Here is a 13,234-nt window from a genome sequence, read left to right as displayed (position 1 = left end):
CTTACATAGTGAATAATGATGTAAGATAATTGCATAACATACATGATACACCAAGACTGCGTGGAACTTGGCGAAAAGATAAAATTAGCTACTTACAGAGAAACATGTCATTAAAAGAATTGAGTGAAAAGACGTGACATTAGAATCACATAATTACCTAAATCAGCTCTAAGTTTTAGGGAAAATATCATTTCACCACAGCATTTTTAACAATTTTTCAACGCTTTTTTAAATGATAATGATTATAAAGGTTCTTTTAAAAGACATAAAAGCTAAAATGTTTTTATTATATGTTGAAAGTTTCATTAGAAATAATGATCAAATTTTTAACATCACAGTCTTTGGAAATTCTTTATGGTTTTATTTTCATCTCAGTAAACTTTAAGGAGTTAATACGTTTCCAATGATACCAATTCACACCTTTGAATTGTATGGTCCACTATAGTATTGTCCATTCAGGTTGGAAGTATAACAATGCTCATACCACCAAGCACCTTTGAAGTGTGTGGCACAGCTTCCTCCCCGATCCTTATCATTATCTGAATCTTTGGTTGAAAACGCCATGCCTTTATGATAAAGTGATAATGAATCTCCTGCATTTCCTAAGAAAAATAATACCTTTCAAAGATCGCATATAATGCAGTTATAGAATTCTTTTGAACTTCCACTAACACAAGTTTAATGTATATATCATTTAGGCATTGACACTTGCATTTACAATTGATTATTAGAGGCTTAGATATCAAAAGGACTTCAGTAAATCTTCATTTGACAATGGTTCTTTTGTCTTTAATGCGTTTGGTGCCAGAGCCCTCTATTTGTAAGAGATAGGACAACGGGTCTGGGGTGAGCGCGGAGCCGCCATTTTCGTGACTACTTGCAAGTTAAACTTATAATAAAACTGTGTGAAATTGGCTAAATGAGCAAAAGAATAATAAAATTCCGTCTTGTTTAATGGAATTTTTAAACATATCGGAAATCACAATCATGCTTTTGGCGTTTTTGTGAATAATTACTGCAAACCAAACTCAATTTCGAAGATTATAGCTACATTCGATGTTGACTAGTTCGTGCTTTGAAACTAATCGTGACCCACTGCTAGACGTTTTTACGTATGTGAACGTATATTCTCGCAGTTTTCAACTACAGCACCAAGATATTTGTTTTCATTGCTTATAATTTACCAGCGATAAAGAAAATACTCGACATTATGGCTGCATATTCGTGTTCGGGAAAACACGTTACTACACATATCTCCAGATTTGAATCAATGCTTTGACAGGTATAAGGTATGTAAGAATAAATCACTGCAGCTCATTTTTGGTTATATTTACATTTAGAAAACGTAGAGGCGACTCAACTGGTAAAAATATATTCTTTAGAAATTCACCACTATTATTCTTATTCTAAAACTAAAAAGTATTTTGAATTTACAATTGAGCTGCTACAATTTATTTTGACTTAAACTGTGCCTACCATTGAATCAGTGTTATCCAAGTTTTGTTTTGAATCACTGTGGTCGTGAAATTTTGCTTAGTACATATTTTGCAATGTAGTCCAGGCATTAAAATTTAATGCAGATAGATTACAAAAATTTTTTGCTGGAAAATTATGAATTTAAAATATTTGTTAGATGCAGTAGCTCTTATATTCTATTAATCTAATGTGAAGTTGTTGATTTCTTATTGATTGTGAAACTGAGATTATAGTTAAAGTTTAACCCTAATGCAAAACGGTATAGGCTTCTATTTGGTGAAGCATTTGTTGAAAAGGAAATTATGTTTGTGTATTATAAAACAATTCTGCTGTTGAAGAACAGTCTTGTTTGCTACAAATGTCACTGTTTGTACAGACTTTGACATTGTATATGAGTCTGATCCAACTTTTAATCTATCTTAAAAAAATAATAAGCTGAGTAATGACAAAACTTCTGCATGTTTTCCAAATTATAAAGACCAAAGACCACACCAAATCATTGATTATGTAAAGACGAGAACAAATCATTGATAACCAAATTGAACATGCTCTGGTTTGAAGTACAGTCAGAATGTGTATTTCATTACCAGTAATTTATTTTACCCAGCTGTTTCAGTAAATATTTTATTTATGATTACTGGTACTATACTTTCAAAGGATTTCCTAAAGATGCAAAATACAATATTCGAAAGTATATTATTTTAGCATATTGGATTAGCAATAATTATCGCTTGAATTGGTTAAGAACTTGTAAAGTAGAGTAATTTCCGAACATAATGATAAGTCATAATCTTTCTATAAAGAACAGGCTTTGTATGTAAGAAAACTATTGAATCGTTAGCATTAGGACAATTATTTCCAATGATTTTCACTCGAAAACAATCTTCGTAAATAAACCTTTAGATAAAGATCAGTTAGACACAATGGTCACTACACAATCCAGTCTATCGTAAAGCCATTTCTTTTTTTCTCGATCCATAATTCTGGCGATATGCAGTTACATGTTTTAGCTATCAAATAATCAATTATTGTAGCCATACCTCCAAAAAATCAAAATATTTTCTCAAAACACAAACAAACTTTTAGTAATCGCCATATAAACACTAGTTGAAATTTTATAATTAGGAACAAAAATGGCGGAAATTAATCATGCGATCGATATTGTCCAGTCAACGTCCGCAAACCAGAGAACAATACATGTCCCAACTCTTACAAATAGAGGGCTCTGTTCGGTGTATGCAAAGTTTGACGTATGAAACAGACCTTACTTAATGGCGTACCTGGGTATTTTCCGAGGCTCAATTGATATATTTGTGTTTCATGCTTATAAATGTGAATTGTCCATGTAAACTTAAATAAATTTCTGTTATGTTTTAGGTTGCTGTTATAAGTTCATAAAAAACTTTTAAATGTAAGAACAAGTTATAATGTATATATCATTTAGGCATTGAAACTTGCATTTACAATTAATTACTGGGGGCTTACTTGAATGCTTGCATTGTATAAAAAAGATTTCAGTCAATGATCATTAGACAATGATATTCACAGTATAGATTCTTTCTTATGTACCAAACAATTTAGTCGTGTTTATTAGCTACAGGTTGTTCAGGTGCTAGGTTATCTTTACGTACTTTACAAAGCTGCAGTTGAATTTGTATTTAATGTTGATGATAAGCTAATCACAATCATTACATGTCACAATCAATCTTTGTAACAGAATCGTTCGCAAATTGGAACGACTTTTTACGTTTGTTTGTTGTATTTTTTCGGTAAGTTTTTAAGCTCAAAATTAATTATATTTTCATTGATAAACAAGGCTTTAGTTCGAAACCAACCGTTACTATCCGTTTTTATCAAAACTTGGAGAATCCCCCGTTGCAAACTGCAATCACTCATATCATTCAAAAATATTGCATATATCAAAATGTTTTTTCCTCAAACGTTTATATTAACGTATTAACTTACCAGAATATTTACCAAGACTTAGTTGATATTTTTTATTTTCATTCTTTACAGCAAAATAATCATATTCAGCATATGCTTTGTTTCCTGACCAGTCTCCCAGGTCTACACGAAGTTTATTTCTCCTTGAAGATGTTAGTCGGTATATTTTATTTAATCCAAGCCAAAATTCGCCTTTAAGATCACCAAAACCTTCTTTATAGTCATTCCACCCACGATAGAAATCAACACTTCCATCTTGGCGTCTTTGAAATACAGTCCAGCCACCACCATATGAAGTCATGTCACAGTAGACATTAAAAGATCCTTGACCATCAGGATCAATTTGATAAACTCCACTTTCGTTCTTGCCATTATTTTGTACCTCAGTGCAATCTTTGGCTATTTAAATTGAAAATGTTAAAAATTCATTTTCTCAAGGTTATGTTTTGATAGGATAAACGACTGAATTTTGTTAAAAAGTGTTTTTAAGCGAATGAAATCATTACTAGGTGTTATTATTATTTGTAAAAAATTGCTTGTTTCATGTTTCACAGGCTGAAAACCTACAGAACACAAGCATTGTATGTAAGATATTATTGACTACTGTGAATTACATTTGAAGTGGGGATGCTGTTTTGCAATGCACTCAAGTTCAGAATATAAAGTCAATTTCATTGTAATGTGTGCTTACATGAAATTTTTTTATGTCTGATTTGAAAATTCCAGTCTAACTCTAATAGCGTTAAATTGAATAGTAAGAAAGTCATTTGAAATTTTATTAAACCCAGTAGAAATTTAATGCCATCTACTGAAAAACGTTATTACCCATTATTTACATACATTTTTTGACCTGATTTATTGTACCTCTTAAAAATATTGCTAAATTAGGTTTTTAAAGGAAGTGAATTCTTAATAGTAAAACCTAATTTTCTTACATCGAAAGTTAACAGGACATGTATGAATGAACATTATCAGTGCATACCACCCATACTAAGCGGCGGATGACTAATTGCGCGGACTGTAAGCTTAGAAAAATTTGTGGGACTTTAAGTGATATAACTTTCTCCCAAAAATTCCAGTCTTTTGACGACGTTTCCGTTTCTTAAGCTCCATTGCCTTTGCTTCAGTTTTGTTACTCATAGTGTAAACATTATAGAATAAATTTATATTTCGAACGAGATAAACTCACTACTTTATGAGTTCTATACATAGAGCATTATAATAGTATATCGTACACTTTCTAACAGGATATATTATTGAAATTTTGATCATTTATCTCATCTAGAATGGGAAAGAGTAAAAACTATGTTTAAAGAGAACAGGTCTTTTAAAAACGCGGGAATGTAAGCTTCAGCCTACATAGCCTACTGAGTAATCGGACAACGGCCATATTTGTCTGTTCTTGGAATAAGTTCATAAAGCTACAATCCATTGGTTGAAGACATTTGATGTAATATTATTGAGGTGCACTCATTCTAGGAGGTCTGGAACTGGAAGCATGTCTGTCAAAATGCTTTTTAAAGCTTGTAATTACAGAATTCTTAGTTTAGGAAAGCCAACTAATAATAAAATCAAGACTGTCTAATATGGTGTATCTAGGTTAGCAGGGCCATGGCTAGATTACTAACTTCAGGAGGAGTCTTAATCTTAACCTTAACCCTTACCCTAACCCTAACCCTACCCCCTCCTTAATGTAGAGAAACTCAAAATGTGTTAATGTTAACATGTGCTATTGTCATTTAGAGAACCATACACTTTCAATGTTGTGTGCTGAGGAAGTTTTAAGTGTATTGAAGCTTTTCATAAATTTATTACTGATTTCCTGCTTGATTGTATTGGTAATAATGAACTTGCATGTGTGGCTGTGAGCCTTATTTTTGTGGTTACATGTAAAATGTAGATGCAGCAAATTCCTTGCACAGAAGCAGCAGCACAGAAAACAGCTCAGGATTCTCAACAAAGAACAAAGTTTTAAAACTGCACAGAGATGCTCTTTATTCATGATCTGTGATAAAAAATCTTGATAAAGACAGTAATAAATCCATACCTCTCCAGCACGAGTTACATTCTCCTAAGTATCCTCTCCCGAGTATACACGTGCAGTTCAATGTTCCATTAATTTTACGATAGTATGTGTTGGGTCCACACAAAGGAAAGTGAAAAGTGCTTGTCGCTATATCGATCAATAAAATTAAAAATAAAATTAACCAGGGATTTTAAACGAAACATATTCTTCCTCAAAGAACGCAATTTGTCACTCAGTATCCACGTTGACGTACCCAGCAAGCAAGTTTGTTATGCAATGTTGGTAATTTTGGTGTTCGCGCATTTCGTAAAAACAAAACAATTAAATAAATGTTGAAAATTTACAGAGTATGAACAAATTTTCTGGCTGTTTGGGACACTATAAGGGATATACTAAAGAAGTTAGATAATTGAAAAATGTTCAGAAAATTATCAATTCATCAGTAGTTCTCACAAAATGTGTCAAAGCTCATATATTTTGGCATGGCTTTGCCTTGTTTATTTAAAGTAAAATGAATGAAAAACTAATCTCAAAACCATGTGAGTACTTCGTAATCGCCTCAATTTGAACAGCATGCACAAAGAAAATGAAAAGTTTCAAATCTAGTTTAATCCAAAGATGTAAAAGTTTAAACTCTGTTTTGCAATATACTGAAATTTTAAGAAATTTGATAAACATTAAGCTCACTGCACAACATGCTCAATTTGGACGTTTTTCAATCTATTTTCATGATTTTTTTATTTAAGACTGATTTCAAGCCCAAGTAATTGTTTAAATGATGTAAGAAACAATAAAGACTTAAATTTAACACCCAAGAAGTTTGATAAGAATAGACAAACGGCAAAATGTCCAAATTAGACACTTTGCACTTTGAACTTAATGTTCATCAAATTTTTATAATTTTGGAAGGAAGAACAACCGTTTACTAAGGCAATGTAACTTTGAACTTTTTAACGTCTTTCTATTTTATGAACATTAGCGTGGGAGTTTTTGCAAGTCTTAGATTATTATGTCAAATAAGTAAATATTTAACTACCGTTTGAGTCAGGAGTGATACTGTGCATAGCTACAGCTAAATCAAGATAAGCGTTGTTTACAGGAAGAAAATATTTACGCCTCGTACGTTGATCTGTTGTGTTATGGACACTAACGACACTTCGTCCAACACTAGTTATGATATAAATGAAATCCCCAAATACTGCCATGGGACCTCGTGAAGTTCCAAAATCATTTACATTTTGGGAGTAGTAAGCATAGGAAAAAATATTTCCGCTTGAATTTCGCCAATAAATCTTCCCTTTAGCCATGTCAAGCGTTAGATCATGTGCTTTTGACTGAAGTGAAACTGAAAGAATATGATGTTTATTTGCACTCACGCTCCATAACCATAAGAAACGTTCTGTGCTTTCTTCCAAGAATAGATACCTTAATAAAAATATTTGTTTTGTACATTAGTTTCTCTATACGTACTGAAATACATAAACAATTGGCAGGCTAATATGTGCAAGAAAGGAAAGATAGAATACTTTTTTAGTTAAGACAAAGATGTTGTCAAAGTATTCGGAACTATTTTCATATACAGACGGTTTAATGGAACATATTCATAAAATTTGATGATATAGCAACATAAAGCTATTGTAACTAACAGGAAAAGATCACTATTATCATTTGAAATCTCTCTTTTAAAAACCGAACTAAAATATATGAAGTAATTAAACATTGCATGAGGTTCAGAACATAATAATGAATGCAATATGTTATTTTTATTCACATAACTTCTATAATAATTGGTATTGTTTGCGATTGTTGTCGGAATGAGTAATGCTGTAGTTTGGAGTGGCTGCTGAATGAATTGTGTTGGTAATTGACAATGCTGAAAACTAGCTGATGCGTGGAATTTTTGTTCGAATTGAAAATTTGGTTTTGGTAAATGCTATGCACCATTTCATGTAGATATAAAATTAAGAAAGCTTTGTCATTTCAATTTTAAGCTTTCTTAATTTTTCAGTTTCATCTTGCATGAAAATTAGCAGCTCCTTGGATGGATCATCATCCACAAATGTTTTTAAAAGAGCTATAGCTTCAAAAACATTGTCTTTTGTTGATACTATTTTCTGTTTGTTTGGACAAACGTTTTTTTATAACTATCTTAACCTTCTCTTTTTAATTGTCAAATTTTTTCATTGTTTTTCTGAAAAATCAGAAGAAGATTGACACTGGAGCTAACGCTATTGGTATCATTTAAAAATGATGACTCTCTCGCCATGTCATGTTCGTGTCTTTTAGAATCTTTGGATTGGACAAGCTGCAAAAACTGCTTGAACACTATGGCCTTTACTTTATCGAAAATGTTGGATGCAACTGGCAGTTTTGATTACCATCGCAGTATATTTGCATTCTCATATACATTTCTTAAATGTAATACGCATTTGAGTACCAGTAAAGTCCATGTGTTCTTGTCGTTCATTGCTACTTGCCCCGAATTCTTTAAAAACTTTCTCGTATATATTACCGTTCTTTTGGCTTTTTGTGTTCGTGAAACTTAATTTTTTCTTGTAATATGATAACAATTAATGCCTAACATAAAGTTTTAATTAGAGCTATAGAAATAGACCAAAAGCTGTAAAATTGAATTTATACTGACATTTCGTCCTTACTCAAGACATATTCAGGCAAGTAATAATTTAGAATGAGATTTTAAGACAAGATATTGTATTTACAAAAGGTGTTGAATTACGACTAAAGGAGGCGGTGTTAAATGGATTACATGATAAAGAAGTTGGGAAGTAAAATTTAGTGAAGTTAAGAGAGGTTAAGTGGAATGGAACCTCCTTGCACGAAGAGTGAAGGCTTGTATTTATTGATTAGAAGGCTCTCATGAATGGAGAGTTCATAGGAATCGTTAGAAGAGGAAATTATTTTAAAGTCGTAAATTATTTATAACATATTCAGAAAGTTCTCGCTCGACAAGGCTTTTAAGCCAATTTCTTTTTAATCACATGATTATTATCTTCAGATTCATCATCAGTGGAGCAACTACAGACCTAACGTTTGCCTAAGCTACACTAAGAAACACTGCATGAACTAAAGGTCGTGAAATGATTTTCCATTCAGGTGATTTGATTGGATGTGTGATTGAATTTATTAAAGGAAAGTGTGCAGCCACTTAATTTGAAGCTCTTGACTTTTCAATATACTCTGCCACTCAATGCAAGTTAATAGAAGGCTTGAAAAACTATAAACTTGATATATTTTATGTTTTTCTAAATTGCCAAATTTTTGAAAACTAAAATCCATTTTTATATTTTTCATGTAACTACATTGGAATGTGTGTAGTTCTTTTTATCTTCATTACAAAACGAAAAGTTGAAGTTTTTTACGTTCACCACATTCGTGAATATTTTAAAACTTTATTGCCATTCCGTATTGAGATAGTTGCACATCCCTTACACTGCCTCAAAAAAGTATACAAAAGAGCACAGTATAGCAACAAACAATGCTCCCAATCTGTTGATATTCCTATGTGTAGGGCATATCTTATTAAGCATATGATTACCATGGAGGCGTCAAGCAAATTGCATTTTCTGTCATAAAAAAGCGCTCTTAGGTGGCCAGCCTAAACAATTAATGGAATTAAATGTACAACACTAAGTTGCAAAGTGAAGTTGTACTACTTTTTTGTAGGTTGTGGAAAGCCAGGGTTCTGTGACTATTTGACTAAAGTTTTATGTGCAAAGTAATTATTTCATATTTTATTTCAGTTCCTAACGCTCTGTTTTATTTCATTTAATGACTTCATCATATATAAACATTGATCCCTCCGTTGTTACCTTTTTTTTCAAAGCTCTTTGGTTGCTCAACCTAAATATCGCTGTCGATTTTTGAAATTTCAGGATTTGCATGGTATTTTCTACTGCATGTGTGCTGAATAATCACACGAAACGTGTTCATTATTGCAGTTGGTTTGAAATGCCTTATAGTCACGCAATAAAATTTTGCTGTCCAAATCTCTCCGAAAGACGTTGATTTTAATAAAAATCTGTCGAACTATATGACGTTTGTTTCTTTATAGCCAACAAAATACTTAATATTCGCTCCCTTGGGAAAAGCGAGTTTTGATTTCCCGGAAAATCGATATTTTTTCTATTATTAAACCTTTAAATAACAAACCATAATACGGACTTATAAAATTCAACTTTTCTATTAAATTAAAACACCGTCTCTAAAACAAAACTCTTACCTTACGTAAGAAAACCCTCCAATAGATTGACATAGTTTATTAATTTTACGCTTACAAGTAAATAAAAGAATTTCAATATCGCCTTACCCATGTTTTGAGTCAAATGCAATGCTGGAAAATTGTAAGCCTGGTTGAAGCCTCATAACACTTGTAGTTTTATTTTCAAATAAATTTGGTAGATAATGTTCGTGGAGTCAATGTAAAAGATACGACGACCAATCCAGTCAACTGTAATGTCATGAACAAAAACATTTTTCGCAAAATTTCGTTTCTAGTCAAGTCAAGATTTCCCCGTTTGATGTCTTTGTCATCAATGTAGTAAAGCACATTCTCAACTACATCAATTTCTATGTCATTATATCTTGATGCATGGTCAGATTTATTCTTACTGGAGCCATTAATAGTGCTGACATGAATATCTCCAGTAATAAGATCAACAGAGTATATTTTATCAAAGCTCATAATAATCAAATATGGCTTTGGATAAACATCTAAATAAATAATAAAAAACTATAAATAACAACGATGAGAGTGGATTAAAAAAATGCAAATTTTTATAGACTTTATGATCATAATATTTTGTGAAAGACCAGAATAAGTATTTTTAGAAAGAATTTTCTACTGTAGAAATATTACTAATAACTGAAATTAGATTGGCTGCACAACTTCTACCTATTTTTGTTGAATATTGTTTTGGTGCTATGAACAAGAAACTATGAAATTTGTCAAATCTAAAGATTATACCTTTGTAAAACACATTTCTGTTTGCATTTGCATCATTTCTTTGTTGTATTGTTTTACTTCCTTGCATGCAGTTGTGTTATCGTCATTGCCATTTTTATCAACGCAAGTTTCCATCCATTCTTTCACGTTGTCTTTTAATGTCTCTAAGCTTTTCTTGCAGATTGATATGTCGTCATTACCATTTACTATTTGGCCACTAATAGACAGGATTATGAGAGTCCCAAGAAACGCTTTTGTTGAGCTTGATATCATCTTTATTTTCTATTTATTAGAAGGTGGACGGTTACTAATTTCTTTAAAGCTTTTGTAGTAAAACATTTACTTTATTTATGAAAGGCTTATCATCAATATAATCATATAATCATTTGTTCTTAAACTTTTTTTTTGGTATATAAATCAAGTATTGATTTCTATAATTATGTAGCATTTTAACTTCCTTCTCCAAAAAAGTATGTTCACGTTTGCTTTCAGATAATTTATGATGATTGGATATTGTTGCAATAGATTAGACAAATTGTTCATTACAAAGACTCATGTTTACAACAATTCATATAAGTAGAGTTCATCCGCCTAGAACGTGTTGTGAATAAATAGATGTAAGGTTTCTAGGAAACGAAAGCATAGAAAGAAATAAAACATTTCAATGTCCACTATAAGGAAATGACGCAATATATGAAATTCACCAAGAGCGGTTTAGAAAAAATTTAAAATGGGTTGATTTCAAATTTGCTCATGTTAACTCAGTTTACCAGATGAATGGGAAAGACGTATTGCTTAACTAAGCCAGCAAAATTAAATGCCAAATAATCTGTTGCGCAGTGTTTAACAGACTAGCAGACCTCTCTGTAACTACATGTCGTCTAGTTACAGAAATGAAGGCCGTTAAACAATACATGATATTCTGCTTTACAACATCTTTCAGTCGTATAGAGAAGTTCGACTCTCATAATTATATAAATTCTGAATTGAATGAAATTTATGAGTATTTTGACAGAACTGCTAAAGTTAAGAAAATCTAAAAAGCTAAAAAATTCTTACTTCTTCAAATATTTTGTTTTAGACAATTAAAAGGCATTTGCCATTTGTCAAAAATATTCTTGCAATATTGAATAATTGTAGCAGAAGAAACAAGAGACGAAAAATGTATCATTTGTTCTACATGCATTCCTTGCTTTTTAAAATGACTTCTGTATTGATGTTTGATGATGATTTGCCCCATTTCAATTTGTTGAATTATGCACCTCTCTTTCTTCATCATTTCCCTCAATCCTTAATCTTAGTTTTAATGTCCAATCAAATATTCTTTATCACACATGCATTCAAGTTTTAGTTTACTATTATTCTCATGTAAAAACGTAACACAGTTTGCAAATATTTTATTATTCTTGAATGTCTATGATAGTTAAAAAACATTTTTTTGTTATCTCTATTTAGAAAAAAATACTTAATGATGGTTGCTTCAAATTTTTTTGACGTAGCTACTATTTTCTCTGGCGTATCATTGGAAATATGATATAATATATTTCCAGACATTCATAAGTATAAATAAGTAGAACTTTATCTTTAGTTGTGATCAATCCATTCGTTTTTGTTTCCATCATAAGGATAGACATAAAATGATAAAAAGATTTGCGAAACGGTAAAAGATTTTTAAATAATTTTAGACTAGTCAAATTACTAAATGGTAGCTATGTATATATGATGATTAGCTGCGCTACTCTAAACTACAGAAAATGTTTAAAAAAACATACAAAATGTTTCATAATGCTTTAAGTATTTTATAAGATAAAGATTATGTTAGATTATCTGTTGAATTACGTATAAGCATGACTATGATAAATGAAATGTATGTTCTTGATGAGGAAGTTAAATCCATTACAGCCATTATTTTTGCATTATGTGATAGGCTCTGAGTTTTAGGTTTTCTTTATGTTTTCTTTGCTTACCATTGAAGAGGCAATTTGGCTATCAATGAAATTTCTCTTTTGAATTCCAACGAGTTGTTTTCTATTCTTCTCAAACAGCAGCTTAGAAAAAATGTAACTGAAGTAGAAACTGTCTTGTCCTAAAGTGCTAGTAATATTGGCTTTTTGAATTTTGATATCAACACAAGACAAGTACTTTTCTGTGGACGGGACACAAACTTTGATGATTTTTAATTATATTTTGGATAAAGAGCCGTAATTGCAGAAATTTAGTGTCAGAAAAAATATGCAACAAAAATATTGTTTCAACAATTCCAAGAAATACCATTTACATTGAAAATAACAGACCAAATTATTTTAATTCCTTATAACAACAACCCCGGGAAAAAATATGTTTATGATGACGTTATTCAAATTGGTCAACTATTTCAAGTGTCTCTTTAAACTAAAAGAAAAATGTGCACTGCAGATGTTAGTTTCCGCTCATAGATAAGATATTATAAAGCCAAAGAAGGAGTATTGTCTATAAGCAACTTTTGTTCCAATTTTATAGTTCATTATAATATGTTTTACGATTTTTTACTCAACCTAACATGAAACTTTCTAAAGTATATCAAATTCAAACAAGGCTAATTTCTTAGTTAATTATTTTTATACATCCCATTTCACATGATTTTAATTTCTCATGTTTTTAATGAATTTAGTTTATTTCAATATATTCATTCTCTTTCCTCTCTCAAAAAAGCAGAAAATAAGGACAAAAAAGACACATTAATGGTTGCAGACCCCCATCCCCCTAAACATTTTCAGAGCAAAATTTTCGACTTTTATTTTACATGATATACATGATATTCTGTTTACAACATCTGTCAGCCGTAT

At 31.1% G+C, this 13,234-nt stretch overlaps 1 protein-coding gene and 1 long non-coding RNA gene across 2 annotated transcripts; one reads left to right on the top strand and one right to left on the bottom strand.

Moving 5' to 3' along the window:
- Positions 1-340: 340 nt before the first annotated feature.
- LOC124454560 (fibrinogen-like protein 1) lies at positions 341-6,866 on the bottom strand. Its single transcript, XM_047005335.1, is given in 5 exon segments — positions 341-423; positions 426-602; positions 3,442-3,819; positions 5,468-5,593; positions 6,483-6,866. Coding segments are annotated over 5 exon segments (1,023 nt in total). The 5' UTR covers positions 6,754-6,866; the 3' UTR covers positions 341-352.
- A 1,323-nt stretch (positions 6,867-8,189) lies between these two features.
- On the top strand, positions 8,190-10,670 carry LOC124454470. The gene is made up of 3 exons (XR_006951460.1): positions 8,190-8,257; positions 8,463-8,560; positions 10,591-10,670. It is a non-coding gene; the product is annotated as an uncharacterized LOC124454470 (long non-coding RNA).
- Positions 10,671-13,234: the final 2,564 nt, after the last annotated feature.

Source organism: Xenia sp. Carnegie-2017, unplaced genomic scaffold (genome assembly GCF_021976095.1).
Source record: "Xenia sp. Carnegie-2017 unplaced genomic scaffold, XeniaSp_v1 HiC_scaffold_3, whole genome shotgun sequence".
Lineage (NCBI taxonomy): Eukaryota > Metazoa > Cnidaria > Anthozoa > Malacalcyonacea > Xeniidae > Xenia > Xenia sp. Carnegie-2017.
The sequence above is the reverse complement of the archived record's forward strand: the minus strand, read 5'-3'. Positions and strand labels throughout refer to the sequence as shown.